At 49.7% G+C, this 21,882-nt stretch overlaps 1 protein-coding gene across 1 annotated transcript; it reads left to right on the top strand.

Moving 5' to 3' along the window:
* The first annotated feature begins 5,181 nt into the window (after positions 1-5,181).
* Positions 5,182-6,863, top strand: LOC109773495 (protein IRREGULAR XYLEM 15). The gene is made up of 2 exons (XM_020332189.4): positions 5,182-6,271; positions 6,405-6,863. Exons 1-2 carry the CDS (start codon positions 5,529-5,531, stop codon positions 6,679-6,681), a joined length of 1,020 nt encoding a protein of 339 aa, XP_020187778.1. The 5' UTR covers positions 5,182-5,528; the 3' UTR covers positions 6,682-6,863.
* The last annotated feature ends 15,019 nt before the right edge of the window (positions 6,864-21,882 follow it).

Genomic DNA, 21,882 nt, shown 5'->3' with positions numbered 1-21,882 from the left:
CGTTGGCAGGTTCATGAACTCAAGACATATTAACTGGGATATTATATTGAATTCATTGACCATCCAGTTGCTCCAAAAGTCTGAAATGTGTTTGTGCAGGGAGCTAGGATTTTTTTTCTTTTGATTTGTAGACATCATGGATTAATTAAGAAGAAAAGAGTCGCGCTGTTAATCTGAAAAACCTGACGAAAACTGTGCGAGCTAGAAATTTACACTTGGACGGGCGGGAGCTAAGGATTAGGGAACCCACTACAAGTTGCTTATTAGTTCACGGAAAGGAAGGTCGGACATTGCAGTTCAAATTGGCTTGGGGGTAGTACTCTTGGGGATACTATGCAAGCGTGTAGTCTTGGCCCGGGGCTCGTTTCCATCATGGCTCCGTCACCGGAGACGTTGACGGCCCTGAAAATCATCATTCTTAATCGTCCACATGGAAGATTTGTACTTCTAACCAGACAAGGCTCTCCACGCTCCTCCCTTCCTTCGGAAGAAATATACTAAAAGCGTTTGGAGCAATGCCGGCACACACACGGAGCCGGGTCCAAAGGACGAAACCGACGCAACATGTAGACGTAGAGCAGGACTCGCACTAATAATGCCAAATGGCTCAGGAATCCGCATGTAGCGTCATGAGGCCGGGCAGCCACATCGCACATCCGCATGTACCCGTCGTCCCGGGCCAGCAGCGTCGGCTAGCCCATCTGTCCATGCATGCCGGCGTCGACCGATCGTCTGCGAAGCACTTGAAGGCGACGCAGCGCCGGCCGGCCGGACGGTGGCGTGGGCGTGTCAGTTGTCGCGTGGCTTTAATTCCAAGCGTATGCTGCCCCTGATAATGTCTCCGCATCCAACCGCATTCATTCAATGCCACCTGCCGCCGATACGTGTAGCTTCTTGAGCATGATTTGGGCGGCACCAAACCCTGATGGAATCGTATTACCCCATAAGCCATAACTTCATTGCCGAGCGCTGACTTGTAACTAGTGTAGATTGGTACTAGCATGCCATGTCACAGCTTTTCTTTGCTGACTTCCGAATAGGGCTGCTCGTCCTTTCACGGTAAACCCACCCTCACTTTTGAAGTAACCGTGCTCAACTATGCTCCTGTGATGTTTTTTTTCTTTTTTAACTACGTAGCTTGTATTGCCGGCTACTAAAACAGTTTTGGGTGGTTCCTCTTCGGTACTGCGCATCTCAAAATGTAGAGGGGGCCGTATTGGCCGTATGAAATACGGCGCGGTGTTGCTTCAAATTACGTATACGTCGGTCGACCCCGACCTGGACCGCGCGTGTGACGTCCAAATCCCTGGTGGTTCCCTGGGTTTTGTGCAACCCAAGTGAAGACAGAAAGCGAGGGCTTTTCGCTGGCCCGCTCAAATCAGCTTTCCGTCCCGTCCAAGCCGCAACGAGCCACCCAGAACGGGAGTGATTTTCCACGAAGCAAAAGTTGCACTATACGTTTTCAAAAGAAAAAAAAAGTTGCACTATACGGTGACAGGACCCAAAGCCGACGTATGCCCTCGAGTCGAGACCCCAACAAAGTCCCACAAAGTCCTCGCTTGATTAACGCCGGTCGCGTCCACGGGCTAAGACGTTGCCATCTTGACGTGCCCTCCGCACTGAGGAGAAAAGGTAGCTTTCCATCTTTAACCTCCCTTTTTTGTCACATTTTGATGGCCTGATACTAATATGGCACAGCATAATTTCTACTTTTGTGTTTCCATCGAAGAACAACGTGTCCATCTTAAAAAATAACCGAATTCTAAATCGCGCAGCTGCGCCGGATGGTTGTCTCGAGCGCACACGCGAGAGCCGTTCGATACGCCCGATCGCCACCGACGCGTGCGGAATCGTCCGACCAGAACAATAATAATCCACGTCACGACAAGTGCAAGGGTGTGGCCCACGTGAGGACAGTGCATGAGGTGGGGATTCAGTTCAAACTTAGATCTGCATGCATTTAATTAGCGTTTTCAAAATTTTAAAAAGCTATAACTTTTAGACCAAGCATCGAAATTAAGATCTGTTTTCACCCTTAGGTTAATCGTGACGAGATCTTCAAAACTAGATCCCATATGAGTATGTTTCGACTAACTTTTTTTAGAGCAACTCTGGATGCTACGGAGGCAACTTTAGTGCTATAGGAAAGCAACTTCTTGTTAGACTGTTTAGTATGACTTTCTATGATTGAAAATCTCTTTGAAGTTGGCTACCATGACTATCTAGTTAATTAGCTTCACTTCTAAGTTTTCTACCATAATTAGCTTCGCCTCCAATTTGATAGTATTGTAGGCAACTTAGTTTCTGGGGTAGGTTAACATTATCCTAAACTGCTTGCCATGACAAGTGAGTAGGTTAATATCATCCTTAGTTGCATGTAATACTTTTTGGTATGGTAAACAACTTAGTTTCATAGAAAGGCAACTTACTAACAATGATGGACCACCTTTTCAATGTATTCTAGGCAACTGAAATAGAAATGGCAGGCAACAGAGCCTACAGGCAACTTAGAAAAAGAATGATAAGAAACTTCCCAATGTTAGTAGGCAACTAATTTGTAAAGTTAGGCAACTAACATCAATGTTAGGCAATTTCATAGTATTTTGTAGCCAACTGAGCATGAACCGTGGGCAACTGGTCACTAACGATATGCGAAATGGACATCAGTGTTAGGCAATTTCATAGTATTTGTAGGCAACTGGGCATCAACCACAGGCAACTAATCATCAATGATAGGCAAATGTGCATCAATGTTAGGCAATTTCATAGTATTTGTAGGAAACTGAGCATCAACTGTAGGCAACTAAGCATCAACTGTAGGCAACTAAGCATCACAGATAGGCAACCGGGTATCAATGTTAGGCAACTTTATAGTATTTCTAGGCAACCGAGCATCAATCGTAGGCAACTGATAATCAATGATAAGCAACCGAGCAGCCATGATAGGCAAGTTGGGATTAAGTTAGCAAGACTCGCAGCAGATAATGCAGTGAAGTTGCTTGTATGTAGCACTAAAGGCACCTCATGTTTTGTGTGATTTTATTGTTTTGACACAAATCAACCTAATAGAAAGTCATACTAGGCCAAAAATAAGAACATGATGCTAAATGAGGCAACTTTAGTGCTATGTAGGAGCAACTTTGATGCTAGATGAATTGAACCGTATCTATTAGTGAATTCGCCTAGTAGCCTCCTAATTAGCTGTGTGCAGTAGTGTAATAGGTGGCATAGAGTTAGGATACTTGCTAGTTATGGTATACAACTTAGAGATGAAGCTAGTCAATTTTGGTAGTTGCGATAACCAACTTAAAAGGATTTTTCGTTGATAGGCAGTCATACTAGGAAAAAAAGAAGTTGCTTTCTTATAGCACTATAGTTGCCTCAATACAACCCAAAGTTGCCCGCGAAAAAGTTTGTCAAAATGTACCCATATGGGATCTAGTTTTGAAGTACTCGTCGTGAGAAACCCAACGGTGAAACGGAGTGGAATTCCGATGGACGAATCAAAAGTTATAGCTTTTGAAATTTTTTGAAACCCAAATAAATGCACGCGGGACAAGATCGTAGGTAATTTCCTAAGTAGCGTAAATACGTCAAGTAGTTTCCTTTTAGGATGTCAGCTGGTTTCGGAATCACGTGGGCGTGGGGTGGTGGTGTGAGAAACTGATTTGCTTTATTGGGAAAGTGACAACCCACCTTCCTTTTGGGGAGAGCGCTCGATCCCGCGAGCTGGCGCTCGGGCGCCAGGTAGCCACGTCCAACTAAAAAATAAAGCAAGAGCCACGCGTCATATTTGTTTTAGGAAACTTCGGATCTATTCATCTTCAATCATAGAAGTACAACGAACAACAGAAATAATAAAAATACATCTAGATCCGTAGACCACCCAGCGATGACTACAAGCACTGAAGCGAGCCGAAGGCGCGCCACCGTCATCACCCCTCACTCGCCGGAGTAGGACAAAACTTGTTGTACTAGTGTTCCCCTACACAAAAGACCTCACTTGGATTGATCTTATTTGTACATGCTCTAATTTTATTTTGTTTTCCTATGCATGGGTGTGTATGTGCTGTGTCCTAAATTAACTAGACAACTCTTCTATTATTATATGAAACATTTGAGCTCATGCGCTTGCCTCAGCGAGCATGCATTTCGAATAATAGTGTAAATTTGTCGCGACGGTTCACCTCATATTTTGCATCCTTATCTCCGCCGCTATGGCACCCCATCATCGACAAGCGCCACACCTTCTCCATCTTCGTTTTCTTCTATTCTATGACTTTGATCGACTCATGTTCCGTCATGCGCAAACCTTGATATAAAAAATTTGAGCATAATCATAGGACCGTCTATTTATAAGTTTTCTGCAAAAATAACTCCGTGTCAGCCGATTTGACCGAATTGTTGGATTAATATCATCCAGCCCAACTTGCAGGTTCTTCCTCCCAACGGCCACCCCCCTTCCCACTCCACCCATTCAGATACGACACCGCGGCGAGCCATGCCCCTGCCTCTCGACGACTCCTCGCATGCGATGTAGCAACGTACCCGTCTCGAGCCCATGCGTTGAGTAACACCCCCCCCCCCCCCCCCCCCCCAACAACCACTATCCGACACGTGCAAAAATCGAGTAAGCTCGAAGGCCATGTCTAATGCAAGGTGCTTAAAAAATAAACCAACATTTTTCCAAGCGCCGGTACTCATTTTAAGACACGCTTAATTGGACACCCCTCCTATAGACATAAGCATATGTGTTTTTTTAAAAAAATAATTTTACTAAGCACCCCTCTAAGCACCTTGCAGTGTACAAAGCCCAGGTCAACTTATGCCAATTGTTACCCAAAAGACTAACGAAACTACTTCACAGACGACATTTGCTTGCACGATCCTGAGCCGATGCCAAATCCAACAACTTTCTGTAAATTGGCGTCTTGAATGGATGGTGTGAGATGAAGTGTCGTGCTGAAATCGTCTGTGAATGTCGTCTGTATAGCAGCTCTCAAAGACTAATGCCAACTTTTTTCAACCAACTACTCATAAACAGAGAAATATATTACTCATTTCCACATGATCTTTGCTGCCGCCCGCTACACTACTTGGGTTACCACAGACCTTTGACTCCGTGGAGACCTTTGGGGCCGGGCTGCCAGAAATACTACACACGAAACAGACCCGAGACCCACCGCAAACCCCGGCGGGATCGATTTCCCCTTCAACCTACCAACCCGACCCAACCCAGCCGCGGCCGGCCGAGCAGACCCATCCCCTCTCCTCCCTCCCCTTCCTCCCTCCTCCACCCGCATTGCTTCCCCTCCACCTCCACCCCCCACCCACACCACCACCGCCTCCTCCCTCCCCATAACTATCCCAACCCACTCGCTGTCACTGGGAGCAGATCGATCCGGGAGGCCAGCTCAGATTGGGGTTCTTCAATCTCGCCCTACCGCCGCCTCGCTGCGCTCCAATCCGTGCCGCCGCCGCGTTCCTTGGTCCGGCGGCTGGTTGGCGGGGACGGGGGGAGGCGGGGGATGAAGGGGCTGGGCGGCGGGCCGAAGGTGCTGCTGGTGCACTCTTCGTCGAACAAGCCGTCCGGCGGCGGGTCGGGGTCGCCGTGGATGGGGCGCCGCCGGCTGTGGCTCGTCGTCTTCCTGGCCTGCTTCGCGTGCGTATCCCTGGCCTCGCTACTCTCCGCCGCGCGGGACGCGTCCTCGGCCGTCGGCGCCAGGCGGAGGGCCACGGGGTCGGCTTCGGGGGCCAGGCTCGCGGTGTCGCGGAGGGCCGCCGCGGCGAAGGGGGAGGAGGCGGCGGCGTTTGGGCCGGGGCTGCCGGGGTACGTGTTCGACGCGCTGGTGCAGTACGCGGCGGTGGGGGGCAACACGTCCGGGAGCATGCCGGCCGCGGACGTGCGCGCCATCGCGGCGGCGCTGAAGCGGCGGTCCCCGTGCAACCTGCTGGTGTTCGGGCTGGGCGGGGAGACGCCGCTGTGGCGCGCGCTCAACCACGGCGGGCGCACCGTGTTCCTGGACGAGAACCAGTGGTACGTGTCTCACCTGGAGGGGCGGCACCCGGGGCTGGAGGCCTACGACGTGGCCTACACCACCACGGTCCGCGAGTTCCCGGACCTCCTCGAGGCCGCCCGCGCCGCCCGCGCCGCCGAGTGCCGCCCCGTCCAGAACCTCCTCTTCTCCGACTGCCGCCTCGCCATCAACGACCTCCCCAACCAGCTCTACGACGTCGCCTGGGACGTCATCCTCGTCGACGGCCCGCGCGGGTAGGGCTTTCGCCTTGTCCAAGATCCAAATTTCGTTTTCGTTTTGGGGGAATCAGATTTCTCGCTCGAGCGAGAGCAGCAGGTCCCTGAATCTCGTTCGGTTTTGAATGACGATGGCCGCCGTCTTGTTCAGGTACACGGCGTCGTCGCCGGGGCGGATGTCGGCGATATTCACGGCGGGGGTGCTGGCGCGGGCGCGGAAGGAGGAGGGCGCGGCGACGGACGTGCTGGTGCACGACTACGAGCGGGAGGTGGAGCGGGCGTGCTCCAGGGAGTTCCTGTGCGAGGAGAACCGCGTGCCGGCGAGCAGCACGCGGTCGCTCGCCCACTTTGTCATCCGCGGCGGCAGCGCCGTCCGCCGGGATGCCTTCTGCGGCCGCGCCGCCAGCACCGACACCGCCGCGCAGTAGATTAGATTTATTTTATTTTTTACTCCGGTAACTTACCTCTTCTCTCTCTCCTAGTATCTTTTTTACCGTCGTCTGATAGCCAATGATGATGTCGGCATGTGTGGTGAAAAAAGGGCGCCAGTGAAAGCTCGACCAAGCTGTAAAAATCAGTGAGAGGAAGGAATTGTTGTGCTCACGGCTCACGCCATGGCGTCCGTTGCTCCTTTTCTTACTTTATTTTATTTTATTTATTATTTCTCGTCGTCGATTTTTCACGTCGCCTGTGCACACGACAAGAACCAGCACGGCAAAGAAGAATTGATATAAGAGCATCTCCAGCCGTTGGCCCCCTAGGTGGCGCTAAAAATTGCCCGCACCGGCGCAAACCGCGTGCTGGAGGCATGATGCCCTCCGGTCGTGGCGTCCACGTTTTTTTGAAAACTAAAATCCGGCACAAACACGGCGCAAATTCAACCAAACTTTGATGAGTTCATACATATTTAAAATATTAAAAAAAAAACGCTACTAGGCCCGCCGTCTCCGTCGTCGCTCCTCGCCGCCCGCCTTCCTTGAAGCTCTACATGCCGAGGAGGCTGTAGAACTGCGTGTAGTCGCCGCCGCCGCCGTCGTTGTCGTCGTCGCCTCCTCTGCGGCCCCCGTCCCTGCTGCACCCCTCCCCAGGTTGGCGCGGCAAGTTGGACGGTCCGGGGGCGTCCTCGTCCTCGTCGCTGTCGAGGATCACCACGCCGTGCTCGTCCTCGCGCCCACGCTTGCGGGCGGCTATCTCCTCCAGGGCCCGGCGCTGCCGGACCATCTCGTCGCGGAGGTAGTCGTCCCGCGCCCATTGTAGGGCCTCCTCGTCGGAGAAGCCGCGCCGGGCTATCTCCTCGTACTCCGCGGGGAGGCCGGGCTCCGGCTTCGGCCTGACGAGGACGAGGCAGCCAGAGGCGGGGGTGGAGTCGTCGATGCAGACGCCGGAGCTGCGGGCGCGCTGGCTGACTGGCGTGTCCTGGGGCTCCGGCTTGACGGGGCGGAGGCAGAGAGAGCCGGACGAGCGGCCGGACGAGGAGGAGGACGCCCCCGGATCCATGCGCCTCGGCGTCCACGAGCTCCCACGTCGGCGAGAGAAGGACGGGGGAGCGGGGTACTCCAGCCTAGGCGTGTTGCCGCCCTCGATGTACTCGAGGACGGCCTCCAGCGTGCGGCCGGGCACGCCCTACCATCGGCGGCGGCCTTCGGAGTTGAGCCTTCCGGAGGGCACGACGCCGTTGGTGGCCTCGAGCTGCTCGGCGTGGCGACGACGGAAGTAGGGCTCCCACAACGAGTTGTCGGGGACGTACCGTGGACCTTCCCTCGCCGCCCGCGACAGAGAGGCGCGGATACGCGCGATCTCCGCACGCCGCGCCGCCCCGGTGGGCGGCGGTGGCACCGGGACCCCGCCGGACTGATCCTCCACGCCCCGGGCACCCACATGTCCGGCGGGACCGGGTACTCGGCCTCGTAGAGGAGCCGAGCTTCGTCCTCGTGAAGGTGTCGGCGGCCGAAGCCGTTCGCCGCCGCGCCATCGCCTGGGAAGCGCTCGGCCATGGTTGAACTGGAGAAGGCGAGAGGAGAGGGAGGAACGGCGGTGGAACGGGGCGTCGGCGGTGGAGAGTCTGTGCTTCGCCGGCGCGCTGGGGGGACGGCTTATATAGGTGGAGGCGCCGCGCGTACGCGTGGCCGCCGTGTGTACGCGTGGCGGGCGAGGGACGCGCGTCGTCCCATCTTTACTGCGCCGCCCGTGAGGCATCAATGGAGGAGGCTGACCGGCGCGGCAGCTTTGGCATTGATTCCGCCGCGGGAACCGAGGCGATGAGGACGACGAAGCGGTGAGAAGAGCCGAGTCGCTGCCAAGGAGGGTCCGCCGATTTTCGCGCCAAAAACGATTCGGCCGGCGCCCCCAAGCGCCCCAGCGTGCCGGGTTCGGCCTGGGTCCGCCGACATCAATTTTTCCCCGAGCCGACGAAAAATAGGCGTGACTGGGCCGATTTTTTACGTCGGCGGTCAAAAAATCGCCTGGGGGACCTTGTTGAGGGCGCGGCTGAAGATGCTCTAAGATAACTCAGAGAAGAAAGGATGAACACCGGAGAGCAGTATTGTTTTGATGGGCAGTGGTGTGTTGGATTGCATTGCATTGATCGCATGGTGGCCTGGTCTAGTCGGCAGCACGGAGAAGGAAGTGGCGACCGGCGGATGCCGGTGGCATGGTGCTGCTGCTGCCATTACTGATGCAGCACGGCCGTCGACATGGTCGTGACTCGTGACGGGGAGCCAACTGCTGACGCGGACCGTGTACGCGAGGCGCTGCCGGGTCGTGGGGGCGGGGCGGGGCAGATGTGTCACGCGGGCGGATGGTGATCGGCCGGCAGCCGTGCAGCGTTGGCACGCACGGTGGCAGTGGTGTTGTGGTGCACCCGATCTTGGCTTCACATGTTGTGAATCTTGAGAAAATTCCAAGTGCACAATCTTTCAGATGATGGTCCCAGACTCCCAGTTCACAGCCCTGTTTAGATTAACCATTCTTTCCCCTGTTGTGTTTAAGGTTTCAATTGGAAATCTGCAGCATTATGGCTATGTATTGTGTGTCTACGTGTTTATTGCTCTATTCCTAAAACATATGTGCGCCTTTCTATTAGAAGAAACACAAATATGCATCACCTGAACATGCTAAAAATCTGGCCGCCAGAAAAAAAGAACATTGGACGTCATTGCTCATTCAGGAGAGCTCACGACGTTCCCGCCAAACCGAGCAGGGCCTCGGCCTCTGGGTGCGATCTAGCAAATCGCTGTCCTCTTCTTCAGTTCGGGAAACCTGAACTTAGCGCCGGACGCATTAACGCACGTACTCTATGATGCGAGCACGGGAGGATCGTTGGATGCTGCCGGTCTCGTCGGCTCCGGTGAATCTGTTCGGCAGTCCGTCCAAAAACGCACATCGGATCGGATGCTATGCCGTCGGTGCCATCTCACTGTCAGTCCGCCTGGGGAACGTCCAGGTCACGCGGGAATCACACGCCATGTAACCTCATCCATATAAAATTTCTGATGAGCAAAGAACGAACAACGGACGTTTGGCGTTTCCAATTGTATATTCATGGCACCAACGATGCATGACATGCAACCGCTCAGCAGAAGCTTCCTTCTTCTGACTAGCCAGCAAGTTCGGCAGTCGGCATCCTGAGTTGAATCCCATGTGTGTGATATGATATGGTATGGCATGGGCCGCTCCTTTGTTTGATCCGTGTGACTTGATCGGTTGTGTATGTACGCAAGTATGTTTGGTTCATGTCGTGGTATGCGTTACCAAGTTTTGCCAACCATTGCCTGGCCAAACCTTTGTCGACAAAAAGATTTGGTAAGATTTGGCAGGGTAAATTTGTCCACTAAGCAAACATACCCTAATCCTTCCACATGTACGTACGTGCAGAGAGTCCTCGCTTGATGTCTACTCATTTGTCGTACTAATCCCTGTATTTGAGCGGTGGAATATGAGTCTACTCATTTGTCTTACTGATCAGAATCTACTCGGTATAATACTAGTTATCCATTTTATAACCAATGGAAAATTCCTTTTTTCCAGAAATAATCAATTCATCGAGAGAGCTGCTAAATGGCTCCCGAGCATATACGCTCCCGCGCATGAACAGTAAAAATACTAGAAAATTTAAAATAAAAAAATCTTTTTTATATGGAAAATGTTTTAGTGCATGAGGTCTGTACCAAATTTCAGCTCATTTCGACAACTGAGCAGCTCTCAGGAAAAAAAAGGATCTACGAAAAAGTTTACTGTTCGGGATCGATTTTGTCTTATTTTGCCGAGAGCTATTCAAATATCCAAATGCGCTGAAATTTAACACCGACCTCACGTGCTAAAAATATCTTTCATGAAACAAAATTCAGATTTTTTTTACTATTCATCGAGATAAGATGAATTGGATTTTTGATTCATCAATGGCTATTCCAGTGTGGGAGACCGTCAACTTTTGCAGTGTGCTGGCCCGGGAGAATATATAGTATTTGCCACACTCACATGGTTTAATGTTAAAATAAAAGTGAAGTTAAATGTTTTGATAAAAAAATAAAAAAGGTGAATGTTCAATAGACACGTGGCTACAACCCCTAAAATGTCAAATATAAATTGATATACATAGGGAAATAAAAATAACAAAATCAATAATTTTTATTTTACCTGTTTTTGAAATTTTAGTTCATAGTATTTTTGAAGATGAGAGGACGCCTATGAGTGTTTGGAGCACGTGATGCTTTCCCGTACTTTAAAATAACCGTCAGTTTACAGTTTTAGGCGGAAAAAGCAACCCGAATAAAACCCATAAATGACTCCGACCTTTAAATTATATTAAGGGGCGCGGAAAACATCCCGGCCAAACCCGTGAAAATAAGGATTTTGAAGACAACCCGAAGGTGCCCTGTATATGCGAAAAACCGTTGGCGGGAATTCAACTGTCATCGGAACCTTCATGAATCGCTCGCGTCTGTCTGTCCCCGACCGTCACGCTCGTCCCGACCACCGCGCCCGCCGGCCGCCCCGGCTCGCCCGCCCGTCCCGGCCCCCCGGCCACCGGCCGCCTACCCGCCCGGACGGAGGAGCTAGCTACGTCCGTCCGCTGGAACCGATTCAGATAGCTTGCTAGCTAGCTCTCCGTCCTTTCGAATTTCTAGCTATCTAGCTAGCTTCATGCAAGTCTGCCGCGAACGCCTCAGCGGCGGCTGCTGCTGCTGGGCCCGGCCCGGTCGCGCTCGGTGGCGAGCACGAGGAGGCGGCCGCGGAGGCAGGACGCGTACACGCCGAGGGGACGGAGGTCGAGATGGGAAGGGCGTGAGGAAGAAGATGGTATATTAAGAGAATATTCTTTTTTATGGGTTGGTTATACGGGCTATGTTCGGCCGCAGTTAAGATCAGTCCTTATAATACGTTTTTCTCGGCCCTTAAAACACTTATAGGGGTCGCAGTTTTAAGAGATCTAATAGAGATGCTCCTATGGTATCTCCAACATTGACCCATTAAAACGCCCACAACTGTTCGGACCAGAAGATTTGGGTGTGATTTGTCATCCAACGCGGTACCCACGGGTCCGCGGACCGACCAAGATGTTCGTTTTCCTGTAAACTAGAGGCAAATAAGGGGGCCTTTCTGGAGTCCGGACTGCTGCCACACACATGTCCGATGCCCGGACCCACCCGAAAAACTTCTCCCGCGTCCGCGCCCTCTCCCATGTGAAGCGATTGTCGCGCATTTATGCCGGTCAACGCCGCTCCAAAGCGCCAACGCCACGTTGATGCCAGCCTAGAATGGACACGGCCTCGCACTGGAGCCGACATTAAGGGCACATTTGGTTCACATTTGTGTTTGAGGGCGTTTTGCATACTTGTCCCGGTTGGGCCTGACTGAGTTAATGCAAGCCAAAAACCAACATCTGTATGTAGTTTGGTTGCCTGCATTAGGCTCTTTGCATTGGGGTCAATCAGTTAGTACGCTGCTTGGTTGCATGCGTCGCTGTTGTTAGACAAACAACATGTTGTTTGGTTGCAACCGTCTAAAGATGTGATCATCACTTCTCACTAGTGGTGATCTTACCACACACTGACCATTGTCTTGTCCTAGCTACTAGGAAACAAATGGCAGTTTATCCTAACTACTAGCAAATGACAGTAGGAATTATTGAGAGCCAACATGGTTGAATAGGAAAAGTTCGATGATGCTAACTAGGTGGAAGTTCATCCTCTTCCTCTTCTTCTTCCGCTGTTGTGCTGCTTCCTCTTCTTCTCTTCTGCTACTGCCTCTTTCTTCTTCTTCTTCTTCTTCTTCTTCTTCTTCTTCTTCTGTTGCTGCTGCTGTTGTGCTGCTTCCTCTTCTTCTCTTCTGCTACTGCCTTCTTCTTCTTCTTCTTCTTCTTCTTCTTCTTCTTCTTCTTCTTCTTCTTCTTCTTCTTCTTCTTCTTCTGCTACTGCCTCTTCTTCTTCTTCTTCTTCTTCTTCTTCTTCTTCTTCTTCTTCTTTTGCTTCTTCTTCTTCTTCTTCTGCTTCTTCTTCTTCTTCTTCTTCTTCTTCTTCTTCTTCTTCTTCTTCTTCTACTGCCTCTTCTTCTTCTTCTTCTTCTTCTTCTTCTTCTTCTTCTTCTTCTTCTTCTTCTTCTTCTTCTTCTTCTTCTTCTTCTTCTTCTTCTTCTTCTGCCTCTTTCTTCTTCTTCTTCTTCTTCTTCTTCTTCTTCTTCTTCTTCTTCTTCTTCTTCTTCTTCTTCTTCTTCTTCTTCTGCCTCTTTCTTCTTCTTCTTCTTCTTCTTCTTCTTCTTCTTCTTCTTCTTCTTCTTCTTGTCTGACATCTGTTATCCCACATTGATTGAGCCCACCCCAACCTTTTGTTCTTCCATGCTTCGTTGTCGAACGCCTCCACACCATGGCCGGAGCTGATCACCTCATTAGGAGTCACATCTTCCTCCTCCGGCACAAGTTCATCAACTCCCCATTGTAGGATCCAGTTGTGAATGATGCAACATGCAAGAACAAGCTTGACCTGGGTACAGGGCCGTCTCCAGGATTTCGGGGGCCCGGTGCGAAATTTTAAATGGGGCTCTAGAATTTTTCGAAAATACTACAAATGAAGAACTAATATAGTCAAATCATAGTTTCATTTTATTGTATAATAACTTCTAATATGTGTCATTTCACACAGATATGGGTTAGTTCGTAGAATAATTGGAATTATATCAAATGAGTGCTAAAAGAGGAAAGGTAGCGCTAGATTAATAAACTGACCTCATGTGTAAAAAGAATTCATGGATGAGCACCTATCTTCATAAAACAGTTCTACCAATTCATGTAAAGGCAGAACCTTGGGCTGTAAAGCATAAAGTAATATATAAATTATGAATCTATCTTCCTCTCAAACAAAATTATCAATCTATCTAAAGTATAAAGAATAAGGCTACAACGATTAATTATCAGTTATGCTACTACTGTATTGGACATTATCAAAAATAGCTAAACAAGCTACACAGACAATTATACGGAAACTAATAGCGAAACACTGGCCGCAACATGAAAGCCTAAAAATTGACAACATATAACATTGTCACATATTACTCACATGGAGAAACAAATTCAGCCGAACAACTCTGGTAATGCTTGGCTTAAAAAATCCCATCAGATCGATCTGGTCGTGTGTGCTGAATTTGAGGTGGGGAGGGAGGAAACTGGAGATTAAACAAATCTTCTTACGGGACGGGCAGCGGCCAGGCAGACGGAAAGGAACTGGCCGGCGTTAGGCGGTGGAGCCCTGATCGGTGATGAATCGCTCGTCTCGCAGCGGGCACTAGGGTAAGGCGGGCACACGATCGAGGGAATAGCCAGATCGCAAACGAGCGAAGCGAGCAGGCTGGAAACCTGCAGCGATGGGTACGTGCTGGACGGTTGTTTCGCTGCTGATTTTCCCTTCTAATTAATCTTGCATATCAGCGATTTGGGGGCCCCAAAAAATTGGGGGCCCTGTGCGGTCGGCCACTTTGGCCTGCCTTGTCGACGGGCCTGCCTGGGTAGCGTAAGGGTGGAATGCCTTCTGCTCCAGAATCTTAAATTTGTTCTTCAGAGCTTCAAAGGCCCCTCCCACTTAAGCTTCACTTTCAGGGGCTCATGACTGGCCGATGAGCTTGCTGCCAGACATTAGAAAATCTTCTTGTGGGAAATGGACGCCGCCATGGCCGATGATCATTTAGAGTAGGTTAGCATAGCATAGTCCGCTATGTTTTACTTGAAATATGTTGGAAGTGTAATGATTTTTTGATCGGTTTGGACATGGTTGAATGGCCGGCTCTCGTATCACTATTCGCGGACGCGACTGTCATACACATTCGTGGACAGATACCGTGTCCATTTCAGGGTCGGTATTGGAGATGCACTCACCCAGTCGACACCGAGACAGCGACGGTGGAAAAAGGAGCATGAGGAAAAGCGAAGCTCAAGCCGAATGGGAACCGAAAAACTCGGAAAATAAAGAAACTTTCTCTCCCGACCGGAAAGAGCACAACGAAAGATGGGCAGCGCGTCGCTGGTTCGCATTGATCGCGGGATGGATAGCAGGTAGAAGGAAGGGGGAATCTTGTTCGCCGTTGGCACTTGGAACGGTCGCAATGAATTGGTGGAGCGGAGCATGGTCGTCGCCGACCAAACCGGCTGATGCCGGTGCCAGATCTGGGCTCTCACTCCTACCACGAATTTACCCATCGACAATGCAGTCCTTGCACTGCAGGCAGTGTCGTTGTCCCGATCAATGCTCTCGACTGGGAGCCACCTGTTGATGGGAGCGGTTGCCGGCTCGTGCGGGGGCATATATAACTGGGTATGAATGAATCAAATAAAAGAAGAGCAGGAAAGAATAGTGTTCTCTGCCATCACCAAACAGGGCCTCAACTTTTGGGTGCGATCCAGCCACCACTGTCCTCTCCTCTCTACCAATTTCTGTTGCAATCTGGGAAACCTGAACTTACCTTGACCATCAGCCAATTAGCCTGACGCGTCAACGCTGTGGGATAACAAAACTAGAGCAATCATGGTGTAAGCATTGGATGCTTAATGATGGCCTGCTGTCTCATATACTCCCAGCCGAACCCTTGCGTGAGCGAGCGCTGAGCACGAACTCACTCACTGTCCGAGACGTCTGAATCACGAGGAACTCAGGCTCCATCACTTCACTGTCTGATCTGCAAGTAGGAACAGCGAAGGCCTTGGCATTTCCATTTGTATCCATGGCGCCAACGTCGACGCTAACCTACCTCGGCATTTTTTAGTTTTGACTAATAGGACTCCCGGAGTGGAATCCCGCGCATTTGGCAACGTGGTGGCGTCTTATTTGCTTAACCAGTGTGGCTCGACCGGTTGTGTGTGCGTGCCACTGTCCTTCAGTACCTGCAAGTGTGTCTTCACTTTTTTTGAACATAATGCAGACATAAGCCGTCCTGTCATTTTGAGATTTTACGAAAGAACATCTTCTTCCACTGAACACGTATTACCGGAAATCCTAAAATAAATTTAGGATAAATGCGAGCACCAAGATTTGTACCCTAAAAAGCCAGGGATACCATTGTCCTCTTCTAACCATCAAACCATAAGTTGGTTCGCAAACGTGTCTTCACTGGATGTGTACTCATTTGTCTTGCTAACCAAAGAGAGATGATTCCCTGTAAGAAAATTTCCCTTTTTTTTCAAACATATAAAATGTTATCCAACTGCCAATCATCTCATTGTTCATGCAGCATGCGACTTCTATGGCAGAAATGGCCGGATGGTTCATACAGGGATCGAACTTCGGTTACTTCGATTAGTCATTCTGATTTCGCCTAGCTTTGTGGATAAAGCAAAACTTTGATGAGTAGAGTAGTTGATAATATGTTATTTAATAATGTTCATGAATTTGAAAGTTTGTTCACAAATTTTAAAAAAAATCATGAAGTTTAAAAAAGTTCCTGAATTTTTAAAATTCGTGCCTGTCGTCGGTGTCGGTCAAAGGCGCCTTCGCGGGAGGCGCTGCCGCGTGCAAGTGACGCGCCTTCCGGTCCGGCGCGAAAGGGGGCTCAGACGGCGAAATAATTTTTTGAGGGGTCAGTGGGCGAAATAAGGACCTCTAGGTGCCATTTAGTAAAAATAATACCGTATTGGCTGACTGGCGCCACGGAGAGAGAGAGATACTGGGGCTGCATCGATTGAAATCACTGTGATTTTCTGTCTGCTTCGGTCGGGACAGATGGACGGAGACACCAACCAAACATGTGGTGGTGTTCGTGATTCAGGGTGTTTTTCACCTCACGGGTGCTCAAGAGTTTCGTCAAGTATAGAAGCCAAACGCTCACACCATGTTCTATGAGAAGGTCTCTGTATTACACAGGGGGTTGTGGTGCACCCGATCGTCGGTTCACATGTTGTGAATCTCGAGAAAATTCCAAGTGCACAATCTTCAGATAATGGTCCCAGTTCACAGCCCGGTTTAGATTAACCATTGTTTCGCCAGCTGTGTTGGAAATTTGCAGCATGGTAGCTAGATATTGTGTCTACGTGTTGTTTGATTTCTTTCGAAAAACATGTGCCCGAATTCCTAGAACACAAATTGTGCATCATCTGAACACCCTAAAACACTGGTCTCCACTGGAAACTACTCCCTCCGTTCAGAATTACTCGTCTAAGAAATGAATGTATGTAAATGTATTTTAGTTGTAGATACATTCATTTTTGTGACAAGTAATTCTGAACGGAGAGAGTAAAAGAAAAGAACACTGGACGGCATTGCTCATTCAGGAGAGCAGATGAGCAAAGTGGCGGCGAACGAGCTGCTCATCACAGCCTCTCCATTCATTAACCTCGCCCAGCACCAGTGTCATCTCTAGAACAAGTTACGAAATAAATCAGAGAGAAGGAAAACACGTCCCGCCAAACCGAGCAGGGCCTCGGCCTTTGGGTGCGACTTTGCCTTTTTTTTAGAAAAGGAGGATGTACCCCCGGCCTCTGCATCTGGATGATGCATGCAGTCATATTATTAGTTATTCATAAAGCCATCATCTTGACAACACCGTTGCTACTCCTATCCCCTTGATGAAGGCGTGCCGAAAGTCCGGGCATAATACCAAACAGACATCGCACTAAAGCCCAACATCTAAAGCCGGGTGTCCCCTCCAAGCCACTACCTGGATTGGGTCCCACACCGGTCAGGCACACTCCCAGTGAGCACCGCACGCTGCAAGGGCCGTCACCTCCATCATCCTCGGTCCATCCTCAGAGCAAAACTGTTGCACTGACCTTGCCAGGCCTCTCTGCTATCAACGCCACCATGACGTCAGACAACTTCCTCCTCCTGCGCGAGTCCATCTCCAAACGTGCCCATCGCCGAACCTCCGCGGCGCCATGCCGCCAGGATCCGCCGTCGGCCTCGCGGTAGATGTAACACCGTTCATCCTCTTGTCCCCTCCAGCCAGCGCATGCTCCAAAACGATGCTCCCAGGAGGGACAACGGCATCGAAGGTGCCATCATCGTCCGCTCCGGTAGACCCAGACCTAGGGTTTCCCCCGGAGCTCACACCGTCGCCGCTGCTGGAGCCACGCGGCGCCCACCACCCATAGCATCTCTCGCCCGACCATCTGAGCTCCCAAGACGGCGCCTCCATGGAGGTTACGACGCGCAGGGCGCCGCCGCCGCCAGACTGAATTTTGGACTTCCGTCCGGGAGGGATTCAGATATGGATAGGAAGGACCTCGGCTACGCCTCCAGGGAGGGTAACGGCGTCGAGGGACGCTGACGATGCCAGGCCGGACCAGCCGGCCAAAGTTTCCTCCGGTCCCCAACCTATACCACCAAACCTCCGACTGTTCCGGATCCGACAACGTGACGAACTGAGACCGGTAGAGATTCAAGTGCCATGGGGCTCAACCCACCAGGAAGGAGGATCAAGAAGGACAGCCGCCGTAGACTCCAGGCGCTAGATCCAACGATCCGACGAGGCCAGCGGCGTAGACCACCCTTCTTCAGTTTGGGAAACCTGAACTGGCTACGTGCCAGCCAATCAGCCGACCGTATTAAGAGAATCTACAGTTGGACTTTGCAAATTCGGCGCCTCAAACACCCTTTCGTCCGCTTTCGCGGACAGTGACCGACCACGTCTTAATTTATCTATTATGCATCCGAGCCTCTTATATTTCAACCCCAAGATCCCTATAAAGCATGCAAAAAAAATCTTATGTATTACATACTACATATTACCCTAGTTAATCTTCGTCGTTGGATATGCCCACAAAGTTGGTGCCGGGGGCCGGGTGGACGGGTGAAGGAAATATGCCCTAGAGGCAATAATAAAGTTGTTATTTATATTTCCTTATATCATGATAAATCTTTATTATTCATGCTAGAATTGTATTAACCGGAAACTTAGTACATGTGTGAATACATAGACAAACAGAGTGTCCCTAGTATGCCTCTACTTGACTAGCTCGTTAATCAAAGATGGTTAAGTTTCCTAACCATAGACATGTGTTGTCATTTGATCAACGGGATCACATCATTAGAGAATGATGTGATGGACAAGACCCATCCGTTAGCTTAGCATTATGATCGTTTAGTTTTATTGCTATTGCTTTCTTCATGAGTTATACATATTCCTCTAACTATGAGATTATGCAACTCCCGAATACCGGAGGAACACCTTGTGTGCTATCAAACATCACAACGTAACTGGGTGTTTATAAAGATGCTCTACAGGTGTCTCCGAAGGTGTTTGTTGGGTTGGCATAGGTCAAGATTAGGATTTGTCACTCCGTGTATCGGAGAGGTATCTCTGGGCCCTATCGGTAATGCACATCACTATAAGCCTTGCAAGCAATGTGACTAATGAGTTACTTATGGGATGATGCATTACGGAACGAGTAAAGAGACTTGCCGGTAACAAGATTGAACTAGGTATGATGATACCGACGATCGAATCTCGGGCAAGTAACATACCGATGACAAAGGGAATGACGTATGTTGTTATGCGGTTTGACCGATAAAGATCTTCATAGAATATGTAGGAGCCAATATGAGCATCCAGGTTCCGCTATTGGTTATTGACCGGAGATGTGTCTCCATCATGTCTACATAGTTCTTGAACCCGTAGGGTCCGCACGCTTAACGTTCGATGACGATTTGTATTATGAGCTATGTGTTTTGGTGACCGAAGTTTGTTCGGAGTCCGGGATGAGATCATGGACATGATGAGGAGTCTTGAAATGGTCGAGAGGTAAATATTGATATATTGGAAGGTAGTATTCAGACACCGGAAGGGTTCTAGAGTGTATCGGGTACATATCGGAGTACCGGAGGGGTTACCGGAACCCCTCGGGGAAAGATATGGGCCATATAGGCCATAGGAGGGAGGCTAACCAGCCCACAAGGGGCTGGTGCGCCCCCCACAAGGTAGGAGGCCGAATTTGTTTAGGGAAGGGGGCACCACCCCCCTTTCCTTCTCCTACTCCCTCTCCTTCCCCCCTTTCCACCTCCATGAGAAGGAAAAGAGGGGGGGGGGGGCGAATCCTACTAGGACTAGGAGTCCTAGTAGGACTACCCCCTTATGGCGCGCCCCCTAGGGCCGGCCTCCTCACTCTCCCTCCTTTATATACGTGGGTAGGGAACCCCTTGGAGGCAGAACCGTTGTTTCTTAGCCGTGTGCGGTGCCCCCCTCCATAGTTTACCACCTCTGTCATATTGTCGTAGTGCTTACGCGAAGCCCTGCGCGGATCACATCACCAACACAGTCGCCATGCCGTCATGCTGACGGAACTCTCCCTCGACCCTCTACTGGATCAAGAGTTTGAGGGACATCATCGTGCTAAATGTGTGCTGAACACGGAGGTGCCGTACGTTCGGTACTTGGATCGGTTGGATCGGAAGACGTTCGACTACATCAACCGCGTTAACTAAACGCTTCCGCTTTCGGTCTACGAGGGTACATGGACACACTCTTCCAATCTCGTTGCTATGCATCTCCTAGATAGATCTTGCGTGATCGTAGGAATTTTTTTGAATTACTACGTTCCACAACAGTGGCATCCGAGCCAGGTCTATGCGTAGATGATATATGCATGAGTAGAACACAAAGAGTTGTGGGCGATAATAGTCATACTTCTTACCACCAACGTCTTACTTTGATTCGGCGTTACTGTTGGATGAAGCGGCCTGGAACAACATTACATGACCGCGTTCATGAGACTGGTTCTACCGACGTGCTTCGCACACAAGTGGCTAGCGGGTGTCTGTTTCTCCAACTTTAGTTGAATCGAGTTTGACTATGGCCCGTCCTTGTTGAAGGTTAAAACAACACACTTGACAAAAAATCATTGTGATTTTGATGCGTAGGTAAGAACGGTTCTTGCTAGAAGCCCGAGCAGCCACGTAAAACTTGCAACAACAAAGTAGAGGACGTCTAACGCATTTTCTACGGGATCCCGAAATCACCAGCCACTTTTGCAGGGCATGTTGTGATGTGATATGGTCAAGACGTGATGAGATATAAATTTTTGTATGAGATGATTATGTTTTGTAAAAGTTATCGGCAACTGGTAGGAGCCTTATGGTTGTCGCTTTATTGTATTAAATGCAATCGCCATGTAATTGATTTACTTTATCACTAAGCGGTAGTGATAGTCGTAGAAGCAATTGTTGGTGAGACGACAACGATGCTACGATGGAGATCAAGGTGTCAAGCCGGTGACGATGGAGATCATGACGGTGCTTTGGAGATGGAGATCAAAGGCACAAGATGATGATGGCCATATCATGTCACATATTTTGATTGCATGTGATGTTTATCTTTTATGCATCTTATTTTGCTTAGTACGGCGGTAGCATTATAAGATGATCCCTCACTAAATTTCAAGGTATAAGTGTTCTCCCTGAGTATGCACCGTTGCTACAGTTCGTCGTGCCGAGACACCAGGTGATGATCGGTTGTGATAAGCTCTACGTTCACATACAACGGGTGCAAGCCAGTTTTGCACGTGCAGAATACTCGGGTTAAACTTGACGAGCCTAGCATATGCAGATATGGCCTCGAAACACTGCGACCGAAAGGTCGAACGTGAATCATATAGTAGATATGATTGCTACCTCTTGAGCACTGCGTTGGTTTTCCCTTGAAGAGGAAAGGGTGATGCAGTAAAGCAGCGTAAGTATTTCCCTCAGTTTTTGAGAACCAAGGTATCAATCCAGTAGGAGGCCATGCACGAGTCCCTCGCACCTACACAAACAAATAAATCCTCGCAACCAACGCAATAAAGGGGTTGTCAATCCCTTCACGGTCACTTACGAGAGTGAGATCTGATAGATATGATAAGATAATATTTTTGGTATTTTTATGATAAAGACGCAAAGTAAAATAAAAGGCAATAAAAATAGCTAAGTGTTGGAAGATTAATATGATGGAAGATAGACACGGGGCCATAGGTTTCACTAGTGGCTTCTCTCGAGAGCATAAGTATTACGGTGGGTGAACAAATTACTGTTGAGCAATTGATAGAATTGAGCATAGTTATGAGAATATCTAGGTATGATCATGTATATAGGCATCACGTCCGCGACAAGTAGACCGACTCCTGCCTGCATCTACTACTATTACTCCACACATCGACCGCTATCCAGCATGCATCTAGAGTATTA

The sequence above is a fragment of the Aegilops tauschii genome, chromosome 7 (assembly GCF_002575655.3).
Source record: "Aegilops tauschii subsp. strangulata cultivar AL8/78 chromosome 7, Aet v6.0, whole genome shotgun sequence".
Taxonomy (NCBI): domain Eukaryota; kingdom Viridiplantae; phylum Streptophyta; class Magnoliopsida; order Poales; family Poaceae; genus Aegilops; species Aegilops tauschii.
Note: the sequence above shows the minus strand (reverse complement) of the source record. Positions and strands in the feature narration are given on the sequence as shown.